The sequence below is a fragment of the Anthonomus grandis genome, chromosome 5 (genome assembly GCF_022605725.1).
Source record: "Anthonomus grandis grandis chromosome 5, icAntGran1.3, whole genome shotgun sequence".
In the NCBI taxonomy this organism is placed as follows: domain Eukaryota; kingdom Metazoa; phylum Arthropoda; class Insecta; order Coleoptera; family Curculionidae; genus Anthonomus; species Anthonomus grandis.
This window is the reverse complement of record NC_065550.1, coordinates 27,250,390-27,270,650: the sequence shown is the minus strand read 5'-3', so window position 1 is coordinate 27,270,650 and position 20,261 is coordinate 27,250,390. Positions and strand designations below refer to the sequence as shown.

Below are 20,261 nucleotides of genomic sequence, written 5' to 3'. Positions count from 1 at the left end.
TTTGTTTTGTGGTACATAGAAGTACCATTGGGATATTTACCACAATAAAAAAACTCCAGTGTACAAAATAAAATAAATTTTATTACCAAGTATTTCATGATATTCAGTAAAACATTGTTTTTTTCGTTGCAACACAAAAAAACTTTACATGCTGAACAAATCGAATAGGGTTTTGATTGAATACCTCTTGAACTGCATTGTTCACATCTTCCACGGCGTGTTTGAAACTGCACTCAATGACGACCAAGGTTTTCAAGCCTTACACTGTCTGGTACACTGTAGTTGTACTTTCTTCTTTTTGTAGGATTTAATGCTCCATCAGACAATCTTTTCCTGATTTTTTGTAAAGGAGACATGTTTATTAGCCCATAGTTAAATCTCTCCTAAATGTGAGCAAATCTTTGCTAGAACCTAAATCTAAAGTGCTTGGATACATTGTAGCTGTTAACAAATGTAATTTCAAACATAGCCCAAAATAAACGGTGCCACCATTTTTTTGATCGTATGTCAATTGAATAACAGTACCGCAATCGATCTGCATGATCAACCCCTCCCATATATTTGTTATAATACTTTATTGCACATGGTGCAGTTATGTCACATTTTTTTCCAGTTTTATCTTTTCTCTGTATGATGGTTTCTTCTGTGCCATGAAAATTTGAGGCCGCACGGACAACACGATTATCCTTCCATTTAAAATATGTCATATCGGTGTTAGATACCATCATATCTGCTGCCCCTCGTTCCAACATCTTATCAGACTTCATATTTTTGGGTAATCCTTTCCTATTATTTCTAATTGTACCACACGCAAATATATCTTGACCACGTAAGATTTCCAACAACTTTATCGTGGTGTAATAGTTATCGAAGTAAACCAACTTTTTTTTACCTCTTTCCTCCTCGGTCATATGTAAAACTACCCTCTCACCCAAAGTGTGGTTTTATATTTTGTCTCTATTATCTCATTTTTTCCCTGGTATATGTCAAATTTTTTAATAAATCCATATTGATCTGACAAGTACCAAAGCTTATATCCACGTTTGACTGGTTTCATGGGGTTATACTATTACTTTAGCACGCTCCTCCCCTTAAATTTAACAATAGATTCATCCAATGATAACTCCCGACTTCCATAATAAAGAAATTTAAATTGATTATTCAAAATTTTGAATAATGGTCTGACTTTGTACACTTTATCTTTGTTTTCCTTAGATAAAAGGCTGTTGTCATTAACATGCAAGAAAGATAATATTTCTTGAAAGCGGTTTCTTGACATTGCCTCACTTACCAAAGCAACATGGAGATCTCTACTAGTATTCCAGTAACATGATAGGCTAGGCAGTTGATGGTAGCCCATCAAGAAATTTATTCCAAGAAAGCACAAAAATTCATTTTCTGTTAAATTTAATGACTTCCCTTTTTGCACAGCATAAAGGTTTGACTGAAAAACAATTTTTTCTACAACCTAATAATTTTAGAAAAATGCCAAGAGCCGTATCACATTCAATAAACTCGTTTTCATTAATTCATGCTGATTGATTATATTCTGACAAATCAGGGGCTGTTGCTAATCTTCTTTCCCATTTTCTTTGTATTGTTGATTCGACATTTTTGTCGTTTTCCTCTTGATCACCTTCAGTTTCATTGTCATTTATATTTTCTAGATTGATTTCACTCTCTATCTGTTCTGTAACTTCTTTTTGTTCACTATTCATCACCTTATTTGTATCTTCTAAAATTTCTTCGGCTTGATTATCAGAATTGTCACTGGAAAATACATCTGCTAATGGACCTAAAAATACATTAGTATAAATATATATTATGTAAATATAAATAATATATACATGGATATAAGTATCTAGACACCAATAAACTTTAAGTATACACATTACACATACCTTCTTCAACCGCATCAAAATCCTCCATATTAGTGTCAGGATCATTAAAAGATGGAAAATATTCATCTAAATAAAAATCTTCATCCTCTATAATCTCCAGCAATTCTGAGTCAGACAACTTTTTTGTATAAAAGTTTTTCTTTGCCATTTTTGTATACTGTCTTGTGCAACGTTATTTATCCCAACGGTACTTATAAGTACCACTCTGAACGTGGTGTTATTTAATAAAAATTGTATAAATATTATTCTAGTCAGCGCCGTAGCTACAATGGTTCCACGGGTTCGGTGGAATCAGGCCCGCCACTCTCAAGGGCCCGTAGCCAGCTAATAAACATAATAATAAATAAATAAACGAAGGATGTAAATTTAAACTAAAACTCAATAATATATTGTGAACTTATATAATCTAACAAACCACATAAAAAACATAAAAATCCAAAACTCAGCTAAAATTCTTACATCGATGTGTTTAGAATCGATGTGTAGTCTTACAATTTTGTTACTGGTGAGATTGCTACACCCTTTACGTCTACGATTGTGAGTCAATCTCTTAGTGGTAAGTATTCTACAAATTTTCAATATCTCACTTCTTAGGTCTCGAAACATAATTATTTATATTAGGCCGGCCAAATATTACAAGTGTTCTTAAAAACTCTCTATCTTTTATTAACCTAATGCCGCCTGGCTAGAACAGTTTACAAACAAAATTATTGAAGTATCATACTATCAAAAGTCTCTCATCAGCACAACGATTCATTCCTTAGAGTAAGCCATAACTTTTAAAGTATCAAACGGGCCTCTCAAAACAACTACCTATTATAGGGTTTCTACAAAAAATCAATCTGACGACTTAGCCTTTCCTGACATTAAGTATGTTATTTTACTTTGTTTTTTTTTACGCATTTTTTACATATTTATGTACATACATACATATTAATTTAATATTAAAAATAAGAAGGAATGTTGGTAAAAGAAATTAAAATCAATGGTTATGCCTAATATGAATGTTATGTGGTTTAACAATCATAACATAATCGTTTATTTTAATTTTTTTTTAGGTGAAAATATTCTTGTACCTGAAATTGAACTTAAGGCAAATACCGAAATTTCCGACCTAACTGAATGCTCAACTAATAAAGATGAACTCGAATCAGAGATACTTATCACTGATGAACCAGATATTAATGTAAGTAGGTGCATAGTCTGACAAATGGATCTGTAACACTAACGTCCCGTAGGTTTTACATAAAATATTTCTGTTTTTATTAAAATCGCATTTTATAATCAGATTGTAAAAAACCTATATTAAAATTAGATCACGAATAAATTATAATTTTTTTTTTTTGGTAATTTGTATTAAATTTTTTTATTCGTTCGCTGTTCCATATCCATTTGTTCCGTTCCACATCTCTTTATTTTAGAATCTAGATTTAGCTCTAACCCTAAAACTAGGTATAAAAAATAATATTTATAGGTAAATTTTCCTACGGACAAAGCTAATTTTGGCGAAGCTTTACCAATCCAAGAAAAAAGATTTATTATTGATAACGAACCTTGTCGTCCACGAGGACTATTTCCCAAGGATGCAAACAATAGAAGTTTTTCCTCATTTTATTATTCAGAAATATCTAAATCTGGCATTAAAACAGAAAGATGGTGGCTATGTTATTCACTGAAACTAAATAAATGTTACTGTCAACCATGTTGGTTATTCTGTAACTTACAAAAACCCGATCAATTGATTTATGGTTTTAGTGACTGGAATCACTTAAACCGTATCATAAAGAGACACGAAGCAAATGATGAGCATAATAATTGTTGTGCTATTTTTGATAAATGAAAAAATAATAAAACAATAGACAAAGCCCAAGAATATTTGTTTCATCAGGAGATTAATAAATGGAGGAAAATACTAGAGCGAATTATTGATGTAACTCTTACTTTGGCGACAACAAATATGCCATTTCGAGGTACAAATGAAAACTTAAATTCAAGCAATCCAGGAGTGTTTTTGTCCATTATAAAGTTACTTTCTATGATCAAGTTTTAAAAAATTTATTAGAGAATCATTCGAAAATGTCAACTACTTATTTAAGTCCGCAAATACAAAATGAAATAATAAATCCTTTTTTTTCAATAATTATAGATACTACCCAGGATATATCTAAAATTGATCAGCTTAGTCTTATTTTTCGATATGTTTCTGTTTAATATGATCAAAATAAGAAGTTAGTAGATCTTGTTATTAAAGAGTCATTTATGGGTTTTATTCCAATTGAAAATCAGACATCGGAAAATCTTACCAATGAAATTATAAATGCAATTAATGAAATTAGCAACTTAAAGAAATTGCGTGGTCAAGGTTACGATGGTGCCGCAAATATGAGCGGTATGTATAATGGGGTTCAATCTAGAATTTTAAAAGTGGCGAAAAATGATCCTTTTTTACACTGTGCTGAGCATAATCTTATTAATCTTAATAATCTTGGTTTTGAACGATTCTGTAAATAATGTAGAGAAAATTACAAATTTTTTTGATTTAGTGCAAAGCTTGTATGTTTTTTTTTGCCCACAGTATTAAAAGATGGGCGTTGCTTGATTCATGTAAGAGCGAGTCGAATTTAAAGCTTAAAAAACTATCAGCAACCCGTTGGTCTTCACGAAATGATCCTATAAAAGCCTTAAGATTTAGGTATCTTGACTTAGCCTTAACAGCATGGCCTTGTCAAAAATTATTTTAACATCAAATAATAAAACTGAAATTGACGACTCTAAAGGATATAAAACTACATTGCTAAACTTTGAAACAGTATTTCTAATTATTTTGCAATCTAGAATTTTAAATAGCATAGAAGCAGCATCAAAACTTGCAAAATGAGCAGCAAGATATACAAAAATCGAGTAAACTCCTAAAAAACGTTACAAATGACATATCTAATCTTCGAAATGAGTTTCTAAATGTAAAAGAAGAAGCTCAAGCCACGGCGAGTAAATGGGGTATAAGTCCAGAGTTTGGCCAAAAACGAATTTCTAAACGTAGACGTTTTTTTTGATGAATCTGCAAATGACTTTGTTTTTCAAACTGCGGAAGATATCTTTAGAGTTTAAGTTTTTTATAAAACGCTGGACATTATTATTAGTCAGTTACAATGTAGAACAGTTAGTTTACAACAAATATCTACTAACTTCAATATTTTGGATACAGAAGTTCTATTAAATTCTAGTGACACAGTAATATACCAAATGGCTGAAAATATTCGTGAAATATATCAAGATGATATATCAGATATACTTTCTAATCAATTATTAGCATTTCGAACATGTTTTTCTGAAGAACTTAAAAATATTAGGTCAGTTAAAGATTTGCTTAAATTTATCCTGGTTGACAATTATTCGTCTAGTAGTAGCTTTACTGAAATAATAACATTATGCTTCCGATATCTGACAATTCCTGTAATGGTTGCATCGGCAGAACGATCGTTCTCAAAATTAAAATTAATCAAAATATATTTAAGGAATTCGATGAATCAAAATCGATTATCTTCTTTGGCAATGCTGTCCATTGAAAATAAAGTTGCTCGCTCTATAGATTTAAAGGAAATTATTAAATCATTTGCGACTGCTAAATCTCGAAAAGTAACTTTTTAATGGTTGTATTTCTTCTATATTAACTTTGTATTTGTATCCTTTTGTAAATGTTTCTTATAATTATGTACATATGTTTTTAATATTTTTATATTTTTCCGTAACTATTGTTATTAGTATTTTTGTCTTAATATTAATTTCAAAAAATTTTAGTTAACATGTAATAGCCTTTTAATTTTTTCTTTCCTTAAGCCGTCGATTTATGGAGAGATGAAGGTTAGTATCTCTTTAGGGGCCCGCGAATATAGTCTCGAACCCAGGCCCGTTATGTTGTTGCTACGGCGCTGATTCTAGTATACTCTTTTAACATAAACAAAACAGGAATTTTAGCATAAATAACTTTAAAAATTAAAATTTCTAATAAAAAACTAGAAAAATACATACCAAATTTATCACACCACGCACTGTCACGGTCAGCTGCTAACTGAATTTTTACATGTAAAGAGGTTTTATGGGCTTTTATAAACATGGGACTTTAAAGTACCATCAGCTGGTAAATGTTATAAACAATTTGAAGGTCATGGGAGACTAAGGGTTCATTTTGAAACGTAAAATTTTTTGTACCGGGTTAATTCTGAAACGCCTTGGTTAATGCCGGGTCAACCGGTGAATTCTAAAAAGCGCCCAATACGATAAAAATTTCAAGAACGTTAAGAGATGTAAATACTATGCAACATATCTGAGATTATTTCAATACTTCAGAGGTTAGTCTTAAGGGGGGTTTACACGATGCCAGTGACTTAAACAAGTTACTAAAATCCAGCACTGGATTTTAGTAACGATTCCAGTACAGTGAATAGAAAGCATTTCTATTTACTGGAGCAAGTGGTTACCCCCACTCCCACTATCCTCTTAACTAAACCTGTGTAGACACGATGATTCCAGCGTTCGATTTTAGTAAATAAATCAGTACGTAGTTTTAGTAATTGTTTTAAAGTGTAGGTGTTATTATTATTCAAGATGTGCGCAAAATGGACTGAAGATATCACAGTAAAGTTTGTAGAATTATATAGGGAGGAAGAGTGCCTTTGGAATACACAGTTGGTAATCTATAGAAATAAACAAGCCCGTGAATCGGCTATAAAAAGAATTGTGGAAACAATGGAAATCGAGAATTTTGGCCCAATAGATGTAAAAAACAAAATAAAAACTCTAAGGTCGACGTATGTACAAGAGGTAGCAAAAATTAAGAAATCGCAAAGCTCTGGGGCCGGAGCCGATGAAATATATAAACCAAAAATGAAGTGGTTTTCAGTTATGCATATGTTTTTACAAACAATGGATAAGAGAAGGGTAACATGCAGTAATTTGGTAAGTAAGAAGCTACTATATATTTTTTATTATATGTACCTATATTAGTAATTGAATACAAAATATATTAAAATGAAATTAAAAAATCATTCGTTTCTGCCATGAAACGGCCCCTGTAGTCATAAAATAGTGTTTATATTTATCCCTTAAATTTCTTGCAAATTGTGAAGAATGATTACTTCCGATACGTGAAACTGATGGCAAACCAGCTACTTCTGACCTCCAACTTCCAAGAATAATTCTACCTTGATCGATATCTTCTTCGTCAACGGATCCCTTTGGCAAATATTCATTTACAGTAGTGCATCTAAGCCAGTTATGTAGGGCACAACATGTTCTGACTATTTTATCCACTGATGATAGTCCACAAGCTATGGGTTTCTCAAAAACTCGAAATCTAGACACTAAAATACCAAAACCATTTTCCACAATTCTTCTTGCACGAGACAATCTATAATTGAAGATTTTTTCATCAACAGTAAGTGCATTCTTTGAATATGGTTTAAGTAAATAATGCTTTAACGGAAAAGCGTCGTCTCCAACAAGAAATCCACCATCCGGTAATATATTTTTTTCTAAAGCAGCAAAAATAGAACACTGCGCAAAAACTCCTCCATCTGAGGCTCTTCCATTGTAGCCAACATCAATGTATATAAAATTGTAATTTCCGTCTACAATTGCCATCAAAATAATACTGTTTTGTCCCTTATAGTTGAAAAAGTTACTGCCACAATTCTCAGGAGCTCGAATAAGTATGTGTTTTCCATCAATGGCACCATAACATCCTGGAAAATTCCATCTATGGTTGAAATCACTTTCGATAGCTTTCCATTCTTTGTTACTTTTTGGTGCCTAAAATAAAAAATACTAAATAATTTCTTATTATGCCAAAAGTGTGAATATGAGATATTTTCTAGGCTTCAGAAACATATAATGGATCGAATACATTACAAGTAGAAGATGAAGTTGAAGAGGCAACACACGAAGAAGTACCATTAGCAGCAGAGGTAATAAAAGCGAATGTTAGTGGAGCTAATGAACCTACTCCAAAACGCCATAAGGCAGCGAAGTCCAAGATTAAAGAAGTTGCTGGTTGCATCAAAGACTTAAATTCTTTAACGACGTCTATTCGAGATCTACAATCTACGGAATCATCTGAAAATGAATTCGATATTTTCGGGAAGAGCGTAGCTGCACAATTAAATAAGTTGCCCCTTTTAGCGGCCGTCACGGCTCAAGCTGAAATTCAGCAAATTTTGACTCGTTCCAGAGTGTCAAATATAGAAGGTATAAGCACCTCATTAGGTTCTTCCAGATGCACCAGTGCATTTAGTACTTTGCCGATCCCGGAATCAGGTGAAACCTTGATTTCTCCAGAATCACCCAACACATCCCTACCACCGGCAAATAACAATACAAGCAATATTCTTTCCGAAGCATATAGATCCGCTTTTGATCTAGATACTGATAATTGGGGTTAGAATCATATACTTTATTTTCATTCATACTTAATATTTAGATTTCAGTTTAAAGAATAATGTGTTATTTTACGTTTAATTGAATAATATGATATATGAATAATTATTTTTTTACTGTTGAAAACTATGATTTTAATTTTATAAAAAAAGGAATACGACATTATTTACCTGTATAAAATCCTCCAATGTATCGTATATGGCATCGCATACTTCTGGAATAAACTTGGAAATTGCAGGCCGGGAAACACGGAATTGCTGCTGCAAATTTCAGTAACTATTTCCAGTAGCTAAATATGACAGAGTAATTTCTAATTTTGTTCTGGCAGGTAAAGCCATTCTCATTGTGGTGTCAGATCGCTGTATAGCTGGCGATATTTTTTTCAGAAGAACGTCAAAGGAAGCAGGAGACATTCTCATACAGTTTCTGTATTCTTGAACCTCTTCGATGGCAAGTTCCTTTAAAAGCATGTTAGATGCACCATGCGTGCTTCTCCTTGCCAGCCATTTTCTAACCCAAATTCTTTTCTTGGGATTTGTTGTTAATTCACTCTGAACAATGTCAATTAACTCCTCTATCAGTACTTTAACACCTAATATTAAGCTTCTTTTAAGTAACACATATTCCTTCTGCTTCGCACTCATCATTTAAATTTAACGTTTTTAATTCTTGCCTGTAACCTACACTACAAAAACTTGATAAAATGGATTTTATGCAAGTTACTTGATCAAATGACTGGCATCATGTAGACAAGAACTATCTTCCAAAGCACTTGCTTTTGGTACTGGATTCTAGTAACTTGTTCAAGTCACTGGCATCGTGTAAACCCCCCTTTAAGAAGTCAGTAAAGCAGGTAGTATTGTGATGTAATTTTTATAAATTATTGTGATATACGTTTAAATAGGTATACTCTAGATAGCTTAAACTTTAATAGTGATTGCATGATTTTTGTCAATTATTTTTACATATATGTATTCTATAATTAGTCTATTCATTCTAAAATGTCAATGTCGTAAATAAATAAACAAATAAATGTTAATAATAATATGTTATACTGTTGTTTGTAAGACATTACCAAAAATTATATAATTAAAGTCCGGTACTGCAATTTCTCTTACCGTTGGCGTTTCGCTATATGACGTGGAACAAATAACAAAACAACTCACGTCACGTCATCAACCAATTTCTAGGTTATGTTTTAACTTTTTTTGAACTTTTCAGAGTCTTTTCACTGTTTTCGAAAAAAGATTAATAATTAATTTCACCTAACTACCCATTTGTTAATTAGGAAAAATGTCCGGCCAGTGGGAAGTAGTACGAGGCAAAAACGACCGCAAAAGCAAACTGCCCGTTTCGAAAACTGCGGGTAAACAAACCAACGAAGGGAAACCCAAGAAAACGAACATTCTAAATGGAGTTAGAATTGATGAAGTTTGTAAGTTATATGGATACTATGTTATTAATTATAAGGCACTTTACATAAAGCTCAGAATATGTGGCCGAATATTATCCGAGCCCCATATGGAATACAATTCAAATTAGAGATATAATTAATGGCAGCTCTAATTTTGTTTTTAAACCTTAAACCTTTTTTCCAAATTACAAATAGGATCAGATTTACTATGTTTTATATCCATTTACTATGGACTAATTTTCTTCATTTTCAAATATGAGATTATAACTTCCCGAGTAAGATTTTATTTCATATATTATAGATAGTAAATGTAATATGTTTCCAATCAATGATAGATGTTGTTTTCAATGAAAACTTATCTATTATTATAACATATTATAAGAGTTACATCAAAGATACTAGGCTGTATAGTTACGAGCTGCAAGAATTTTTCTGTGAACAATTATAAATATTTATTGTTCCTTAGTTAGGGTATGTGTCAGTAATTTGATCTCCTTGGTAGAAAGCATTTAGTTTAAATTCTTGTGAGTTTGTTCCTATAAACGTAACTAGATCATAGTGGATTACAACTATGAAGAAATAGAAAGTCAACTCAATTTGCCTCTTTTTGAAGATCTCAGGGTTTGTCCTAGATTAAAATTGTGCAACTTTTCAGCAAGGAATAGAAGACATCATTTTACTTCATTTTTTGTACATTTTCACAGAACCAGCTATGCATATTATTCTGCTCTGTAATTCAGATATGCAAGTACAGTAGGCTCACGTTAATGTGAACTCAAAAAATTTTGACTTAGTTTGCATTACTGAAATGTTCACATTATGGAGATTATATTAAAAATAGGTAAAATTAAAATAAAAGAGAACTACATTCTACTTTATTTATGTTTGTATTTATTTATAAATTTATTTATTACAGTTTTAAGCATTATACAAAAGTTTTATTTAAAAAAAGATGTATTTTTTGTTTTGTTTTCGTTTTTTTTTTGCGACAGGTTTAAGGCTACAGCCTTTTTTTCTAAACCTTTTAGTGTAATAATGTCCTTTATGTCGACATAGTTTTGATTGGCCCATTGTGTGACAATTTTCAAGAGCCTCCAAATGCATAACTTTTTTTTCTTCAAAAGTTAATATCTCACAGTCACTATCTTCTGAATCATTGCTATCGAGATTTTCCTCCACTGCGTCTATATTCCATTGCTCAATGTCTTTGGGATTATAATCAATCTAAAAACAATCATATCTCAATGAAATTCTAAGACTATTACAGACTTTCTTCTTTTAATTTCCAAAAATCGAAAATTAAAAGGAGTAACTAGTACTAAATAATATCTGTTCAATTGTTTGAAGTAATGTAATGGTTTCATTAACTGCAGCTGCTCTAACATCATTTTCCCACATCTCTTTTAGTCAAGCTAAAGGTAGATCATCCTCCTCCAAGGCTCTACTGAAGAATACTTACTGAAGGCTCTATTTTTTGCCAGGCCATATGCAATAATGCCAATTGCATAATAGCATCTCTTAAAGTTAAAACTTTTAGGGCCTCAGCTACTCCTTGACCCTTTGATACAATTGAACTTAATAGGCCTTTTCTGTAAAATAGTTTGGTTATTCGCAAAACATTTTGGTCTAATGGTTGAATTAATGGTGTAACATTTGGGGGCATGTAGACAACAAAAATGTGTCCATCAGAAGTTTTTAATTCTTCTGCCGGTGGATGCGAAGGGGCATTGTCTAACAGGAGAATGGCTTTTAAAGGAAGATTTTTGCTTTGTAAAAATGATTTAACCTAAAAACCCATTTAGTCTTAAAAAAATTAAAAAGCAAACAAAACTTTCACTTCTGGAACAAAATGCTTAAAAAACCAATTTTTAAAAATTTCCTGCGTCATCCAGGCATTTTTAGTGCTTTTATAGATGACTGGATTATCAAATCCTTTAAAACATCTGAGTGATTTTGCTTTTCCTAGTACTAAATGCGTTAGTTTGTGTGATCCTGTAGCATTTGTGCACCCCAAAAGAGTAATTCTTTGTTTAGCTATTTTTAGACCAGGCGCCGTTTTTTCAAAAATTGCAACATAGGTTTTATCTGGCAATAACTTCCCTAAGATCTTCACTAAGATTAAGCTGCTTCATCTTTTTTCTTAAGCCTTCAATAAAGGGATTTACAAGGTGAGGCTGCGAGGACAACTTTTCACCTGCAATTTTAAGCAGCCTTATACCATATCGCCATTTAAATTTTTAAAGCCATCCGTCGCTTGCATTAAATTTATTGTTGAGTTTTAATTTTCTATGTAAATCTAGAGCCTAGAAAAGCATATCACCTGTAACTGGCAAATTTCATTCATGCTGTTTGGTAAACCATTTATATAGCAAAGTTTCCATCTTGGGGTTTTCTGCACTTTTTAAAGTGCATTTTTCTTATTTTATTAGGTCTTAAACTCTCTCCAACAACTTTTAGATTTTTTCTTCTTTATTTTTAATTGCACAAATAGTTGAATTTGATATTTCTTTGCTAGTGCAGTAACACTCATACCATTTTTGTGCTCTTCCAAAATTTTTGATTTCTCATAAAGAGTTAAACACTTCTTATTAATTTAAACCATTTTAAACACTGCGCAAGATGCGACACTCTCTCTTATCTAATAAACATCAACTAAGTGACCAAACAACGTTTCAAATGCGTAAACCCAATATCCATTAACAAGTAGTGCTGTGAGCAATGGAACGTTCCCGTTTATTCTCGAAGAACGTTCGCGAACGTTCACGACTTTTTTCGTGACGTTTATTCTCAAGAGGACGAATGAGCATGAATCCGAACGTTCCCCAAAAATGTGAACGTTCCCATAGCGTTAAAGAGTCAAAGTATAAGCTCAAATACCGGCCAGCCAAACACCTCTACCAATTTAATGGAACCGAAATAAAAAAAAAAATAAAACTTACTACCAAATCTGGGGCTGAAATTAATACCATTGAAGATGATTCTTCTGAGTCTGACGAGTCTGAATTTGATTTAACGGAAATTCTGAGTGATTTAAAATCAAGCGAGCGCGAAAAGGGAAAGGACGGTTCCTAAATAGGTTGTTTGAAAGTTTAACTTAATAAATAGAACATAAATAAACACAAACATTTTTAATTTCAGATATTTTCCTAATATGTTTCCTTTGCATTTTTTTTATTTATGCTCGTATGTGCTGAAAATTCTCGTTCGTGCTCGTTCATGCTCGAGGAACGTGCTCGAAAAATAAATTCTCGAGCATTTTACAACACTACTAACAAGCCTAGACAAGTCTACACAGGATTACTAAAGATTTCTGAAAATTCACATTATCGAAATATGGGTTTGTTCACACTATAGAATTAACATAGAAAAATATTGGTGTTCACATTTATGAGTTGTTCAAGTTCACGTTACCGCGAGTATACTGTATTGTAAATTTAAAAGAATTTTTGATGGCCTATTATATTTTGAAAATCAATTAAATATATAGTAAATAATTAAGTGATGATATAATGAAAATATTTATTTTAAGTTTTTGAATGTGATCTAATTGCAAGATTTATTCATTATTATCTTTCAATCTGCTTGATATTATTTAATATTACTTTTATAATTGTAATCTGTTATAAATAAATAGAATATAAGTAGTGATGGGCAGAATATTTTTATGAATGATATAATGTTGCCTTTTTTTTCCAGTACCAAAGTCGCAAGTACAAAATCTCTATTCCGGAAAACAGGCGAACAAAGAAAACAAACCGGTAGTAGAAAAACAAAAAGTGAATGAAACCAAGAAGCCTGAGAAGAAAAGCAATAATAAGGGTCCTTCGGAGACCCCTAAGCCAAAACCACCAAAATCAATTGAAGCCGGTTTATTAGCAGTAAGTAGAATTTGTCTAATTTATTATTTATTTTAGTACTACTAAAAGGCACAATATTTACATGAGAATTTTTGAAAGATGGACAAACAGATATTACAAACTAACATTAAACCCTCAATAAGATTAGACATTTCTTATATCCAATGAATACTACAAATAACACCCTTTTCAATATCATTTTGGATACTATAGGTGGATATCCAGAGGGATTTCAAATTAGTATACTTAAGGATAATATTTCTTCTTCAGCTATATGTTAATATTAACAGAAACTGAAGTATGTATACAAATCTGTACACTTTATTTAATTAATTAGTTACAATATTGTCACTTTGCTCTAGACTTTAAAATATGTACCTCTGCAAATAAATCAAATTTATTTTTTCATGTACAGAAACTAGATCCATAGTTATTATTTTTTATAAGTCTAAATTATTTTTAATTAATAAAGCCTACCATTGGCTTCTGAAGAAACTACATCCAAATTCAAATGCATCTTTATTAACAAAAAATTGTGAAAACCAAATTGAATATAACAATGTCAAAGCCAAACATTTGCATTGTTTGCTCTAATATTTGTAAAATATTGAAGAAACAAAAAATTAATTATTTAAGTCTTTTAATCAGGTTTACAAAAGTATGAAAACTGTAGAGATTAGGAATAATTATAATTTTACTCTAAACCTGTTTTTGCTTAATTTTTAGATAAACACTGATGAGTTTGTACAAATATTTGAAAAATCAAAACTATCATTCCCTGATGCACCCATAGTGTGGCTGAAAGAACTTACACAGTTTTTAAATCAAAAACTTCCTTTGGAAATTCAGGATCCAGTGTTTTCAAACAAGCCAATTGGTTACCCTCTCAGCGTGGTAAGTGTTGATATTTAAGTTAATGTTTTAGAAGTACCAGATGGCAAGTTTAGGGCAAAATAAAACTACTTCTTCTACATACATATTACATCTTCATTGGGCCAAAGAAAATAGCAATATGTAGTTCAGTATTTACAGCATTTTATTACAAAGTGAGAGATAGAAAAAGTTTTGTAGCATTGTGATTCTCACTACTCTACCACTACTCTCTGCTACTCTGATTTTCATAATACATATTTTTAAAATAAATGTAAATAAAGGTAGCTATTTTCAGTTGTAATAATGACATTAACCATTTAATTGATATTTTTCTGCATAGTGTCTTGAACTATATCATATTCCATTTACCATTTAAATTAATTGTTTTTAGCCTAACAAAGATCCAATAAAGATCGAAACGTCGCTGAACAAATTAAAACATTTTGTTTGCAGTCATATTTCTTAATAATTTCTTTATGATTGTATAAAGGTAAAAAAGTAAATGCTCACCTTCCTGCTATCAAACAATATCCTCAACAAGTGCAATTTCAGATTTTGCGAGGGCAATAGTGCACTGATTATCAACTAGTCATGCTCTACATTGTAATCCTAAATGATGAACTAAAGGTTATGGTTTAGATTGGTTTTTTTCAATTCTGCCAGTTGGATCATCAGGATCACTCTCCTCTGCTATTTTTTATTTATATAAATGACAGACCAAGTATCCACCTTCTCTGTGTCAAATAAAATTTTTGGAGGATCTTGGAGGTAGAAGGTAAAATCATGGTCTTGGCAATTGACTTTGACCCCTAGCAAGCCTGGCTAATGTAAATATATACATCTATGTAAATTAATAATTTAATTAATTTTTATAGACAAAGAACATGTGCTGGGACCCATACTGTTTAATATCTAGATGAATGGTATAAATGAGATAGACTTACGTGGGAACTTCTGTGGTTTTCTATGAGGACACATGGGAAGATGTTAAATCAAAGTTTCAACATGGTCTGGCCTTAATAAAAAAATTTTTAGACACCTTTAAACTCACTCCAAATATCAAAAAATCAAAGTTCATTACATTTTCTATAAAGGACACTGGTACACCAGATTTCCAAAATATTAAAGTCAACAATATAGAAAATTCTATTGAACAGGTTGATTCAATTAAATATTTAGGTGTATACATACAGTGGTGGCCAACTAATTAGAAATAGTGTGAATAAATTAATAAAAATCATAAATCTTTTGTAAATAAAATTGTTTATTCTTAAATTTCTCGCCCATTGTCGTAACATTTACCTTTAATATTACCATAAATTTAGTGGATTTGTCTTCACATATATACTTTTTAAAAAAAGTTAATTTTTTATACAAATATTGAATTGGACAACTAATTAGAAACGAAAGAATTATCAATTTAAAAAAACAAAATAAGAACTCTAAACCCTAAATAAATCAATAGCAAATTTTGTAGCAAATCCCTTATTTTCAATGACAGCTCTACATCTCCTGGGCATTGACTCCACCAGATGTTGACATCTCGCTAGTGGTATCGATTTCCACGCCTGCTCTGCTTCTTCCGCCAGATCTTTAAGGTTTTTAATATTTTTATTTTCTAAAAGTTTTTTCAGGTCTCTCCAAAGATTCTCAATGGGATTGAGATCCGGACTACATGAGGGCCAATCAAGTACACCAACATGGTTATCGTCAAACCATTTTTTTACAGACTTAGCCGTATGCTTGGGATCATTGTCTTGTTGCAAAACCCAAGACACCGGCAAAGTTTCATCAGCAAACGGCAACATCTGGTTCTCCATAATATCTTTATATTTTTCTTGGTCAAGAATACCGTCAATTTTCACTAATGGACCAACACCACGCCACGAAAAACATCCCCATAATTTTATATTTCCACCTCCATATTTGACTGTGTTGGTTGTATACTTCGGATTATTTTCCGCACACCTTGGTCTTCTCACAAATATTCTACCATCACTACCAATGCGATTTATTTTTGTCTCATCAGACCATAATACTTTTTTCCACTCTTTTATGGTCCAATTAATATGGACCTTAACGAATTTTAATCTAGCCTGGCGATTTTTCTTATTTAGCAGTGGTTTCTTGCGGGATACTCGTCCATATAGGTTGACCTCATTAAGTCGTCGTCTTATAGTTCGTGATGATATCGCGATAGCTGGAGAAAGTTCTTCTTTAATCTGGTTGGAGGTTAAAAATGGATTCATTTTAGCCATTCGAACAATAGTTTCATCAGTTCGTTGGCTGGTTTTTTTAGATCTTCTCTTGCGTGGAATATTTTCGTACGTTTTATGTTCTTTTATGTGTTTGAGTGCATAGAAAACCATTTTTTTTGAACATTTTAGGTGGTCAACTATTTTACTATAAGTCCAGCCTCTTTCCCTTAGCGTCATAATTATTTTATGCATTGATGGATCACAATTTTTTTTTCTACCCATTTTAAACTGTGGAAGACACAAAGACAAGGCTTGTAGATACAAAAAACATAAATTGTTACCAGTACAAAGGTTTGAAATGAACTATACGCGCGTTTATTTTCGTCGTTTTTAAGTAGATGGCCAACTGTGTTATCTATAAATTTTGTTTATATTCTGCATTCCTTACAAATTTCTTAGTGGAATGTCTATAAATAAATTATATATTGCTGTTGTGATGAACAATCAAAATTTTACAACAAGTTTGTTTTAATTTATTTTAAAGAACTGAAACATTGAATAAAGTATTTTTTTAAAATCGTTTCTAATTAGTTGGCCACCACTGAAGATAAAAACTTAAAATGGGATCATCATGTAATATATTTAAAAAAAAAAAAAATTGGAGCACTAATCCATAATTTTTATATTCTTAGAGAAATTCTTTCAAGAAAAATACTGATTTTGATATATAAGGCTTTAATTGAACCATTACTAAGATATGGAATATTGCTCTGGGGCGCAGCTTACGAAAACAGTATTGGTGCACTTAAAATTGTACAGAATTCAATCATAAAAATAATGTTTAAAAAACCCAGATTGTTTTTAACTAATGAATTGTTTAAAGGTGAAATAAGTGATATTTAGACAATTGTTATTGCAACATGTTCCTATATACATAAACATCATTCTAAACAAACAATTACCAATCATCATCATCAAACGAGGTGCAATTTAAATAAAAATATACTCCTACCTAAAGTAAACCGAACATTAAGTCAGCAAACAATATTTTTCTTGGGCCCCAAATTTTATAACTTATTGCCAAATGAAATTAAGCAAGTAAAATTTTTAAAAAAGTTACGTATGTCTTAGTTACTAATTATATTAAAATAAATAAAACAAAATTTGTGAGCTAACATATACTTTATTTAATATCAATTTTTTCCAGTTAATTTCTTGGTTTTTGTAGGATAGATATAATGATCTACATATAATGAATATTATCTAAAATGTGATCAAGGGCCAATCTCTAGAGCTCATTATATATGCATTTTATATTATTAACTTAGTTCTGTGTGATATACCTATACATTATAAATTCAGTATTATATTATGTAATTATTAGATACCCATACTAACTAATCCCGCGTTGGTAAAACCAATTTTTACCGTATTTCTTTGTAGAGAGAATATTTTATATATATTTAAGTTGAAGTATTGTTTTGAATCATGTGACACACACAGATACCTCTGTATCTAGGTGTCATTTATGTCTATTGTATTTATATACTGTGCATTATTACCTAATAATTTGTATATAGGATTGGTGCTCAGGTGCTTGGCTCACAGATTGGTAAATTTGTTTATTATTGATTCATCTTTGATTAGCATTGCAATCTGGTGAAGTACAAGTTCCTATAGTGACATTTGTAATGCAAAAAAGACCCATTCATTGAATATGTAATATTAACTGTTCCATGTTTGACCATTCTTAAAACACATCCCTTTATCATTTGTAATACCAAACTTTTCTCTACAATGTTCCTTTTCATTCATCCACAATTATTAGTTAAAAATCAGTAATATTCAAGAGTCTTACTTAACACCTTTAACCATCTTTTCCAGTATAGTTTTTTGTAAAATATTTAAGATTGTAAGAAATATTTAAGATGGGTCTAAAAAGGCTGCAATGAGCTTGAGATATTTGTGAGAGTAATGTATAATGCAGACATTTACTTATTTTATTTTTATCATTGTGTTAATGCCCTCTATAAAAATGCACTATATCCCTTCCAGCATGAATATATTTTTACAAACTTTAGCAATTGAATACTTACTTGCCCTAAATCTTCTGTCTGGTACTTCTATTCATTGAAAAACACTTATTATCACATAAATTATTTTAACTATAAACTTTTTTTAATTAGGTGCCTTCACCATTAAAATCTACCATTGAAAAAGCAATAAAAGAAGCGGGAAAAAGCAACGCACAACTTTACTTCGACATCGCTTTAACTTCCATGGTGACCGATCTCAGTAAGGGGCTTTCGGCGGTAGGATATCGGTTTTTCTTGCAACAAATTGCCTTAAGTGAGCCTAAACTCGTCACCGAAAACCTCACAAAACACGTTTCTCTGAGAAACTCTTACCAAAACCGAGCCAATGTTGCCTTATCTATTTTATGGTCGGTGGGACATGTGGGAAACAAGGATCTTCAATGTGGATTAAAAGTATTCGAAGACCTCATGTTGCCCCTCTTAGAAATGAAAAGTTACTCGCAATACGTTCTAAAGTATCTGGTGCAGTTAACCAACCAAGACTTTGAAACACAACTTACCAAGGAACAGTACCTACTTATCTTAGATACTGCATTTTCAAGTAAAAAAAACCTCCCTGCTGCTTTACAAAAGGATTTGGTTAAAAACGTGCCGAAATTGAAAAAGCTGCTATTCAGCAACAAAAAGGAGAGATATAATAGTTATGTGGAGGTTTTGCTTAAGAAAATCAACGCTACCACCAATGTGTCATATCAAAATGCCTTATGTGATATTTTAATAGATATATTTAACAAGGACCAATCTACTTTAGCTGTTTGGAATAAGGTTTACTCTAAGAATTTATTGGCCAGTGCTGTTTTGCTGCGTTATATGAGTAAGAAATAGTCAAGTACCTATTTAGGAATGACAAGAACATAATAATAGCTCTACCGGGAAGAAAATGCAACTTTTTCCCCGTAAAGCAGTAAAAATAGTCTCTTGAATTGTACATTTTGTAGGTGATAATCGTGATAGCCTTAAGCCTAATCTTAAAAAAGACTTTAAAGAATTATTAGCGCACTTTTCGGCGATAAACGAAGAGTTGTCCCAAAAAAGGAGGAAGGATGAAGGGTTGAAAGAAGCTATGTTTGCTCTTAAGGTGAGTATTGCTTTAATGTTATTTGCGTTACAGTTAATCTATGATGATTATGCGGTAACCCCAACTGGTAAGTAATTGTAATAAAAATCGTTCTTCCCTCAGTTATATCCTAAACATTCTCCTTTTTGTGTAATGTGAATGGTTAAAGTAGATATTTATGATGTTATATGAATACAAAAAAAGAAGTTATTAAGAGTGTTTATTAATTTATTTTTTGTTAAAATGCACACAAACTAGTATAAATATGATGATAACTTGAAGTAACAATTACGTAAAATTACCAACTAAATGACTAAAAAACTGCATATTTTAAATTTTGAATAAAGAGGAACTTATTTCCTAAGACAGCAGGTAAAGTATTCGATTTTATCTTTAAAATGGTCACGTGTCCCATTCAATCATTTCTTCAAGA

At 31.3% G+C, this 20,261-nt stretch overlaps 2 protein-coding genes and 1 pseudogene across 2 annotated transcripts in view; 1 reads left to right on the top strand and 2 right to left on the bottom strand.

The window, feature by feature from the left end:
* Nucleotides 1–1,529: 1,529 nt before the first annotated feature.
* LOC126736759 (uncharacterized) lies at nt 1,530–2,176 on the bottom strand. The gene is made up of 2 exons (XM_050441290.1): nt 1,902–2,176; nt 1,530–1,795 (listed from the first exon to the last, which is right to left on the bottom strand). The coding sequence occupies exons 1-2, from the start codon at nt 2,047–2,049 to the stop codon at nt 1,530–1,532; spliced, it is 414 nt and encodes a 137-aa protein (XP_050297247.1). The 5' UTR covers nt 2,050–2,176.
* Nucleotides 2,149–8,803, bottom strand: LOC126736758 (putative nuclease HARBI1; annotated as a pseudogene).
* Nucleotides 8,804–9,498: 695 nt separating this feature from the next.
* Nucleotides 9,499–20,261, top strand: part of LOC126735830 (transmembrane protein 214) — a 26,109-nt gene continuing 15,346 nt past the window's right edge. Inside the window, exons 1-5 of the mRNA XM_050439906.1 lie at nt 9,499–9,768; nt 13,444–13,625; nt 14,331–14,498; nt 18,862–19,585; nt 19,710–19,849. Of these exons, the coding sequence (XP_050295863.1) occupies nt 9,627–9,768; nt 13,444–13,625; nt 14,331–14,498; nt 18,862–19,585; nt 19,710–19,849 (1,356 nt within the window). The 5' untranslated portion in view covers nt 9,499–9,626. The remainder of the gene's footprint in view (nt 9,769–13,443; nt 13,626–14,330; nt 14,499–18,861; nt 19,586–19,709; nt 19,850–20,261) is intronic.

Excerpts from the sequence above, each read along its gene's own strand:
- LOC126736759 (XM_050441290.1), bottom strand. The coding sequence starts at position 2,049 with ATGGCAAAGAAAAACTTTTATACAAAAAAGTTGTCTGACTCAGAATTG. Across the intron at positions 1,796-1,901 it reads TTTTGATGCGGTTGAAGAAG|GTCCATTAGCAGATGTATTT; the intron begins GTATGTGTAATG and ends ATGTATTTTTAG.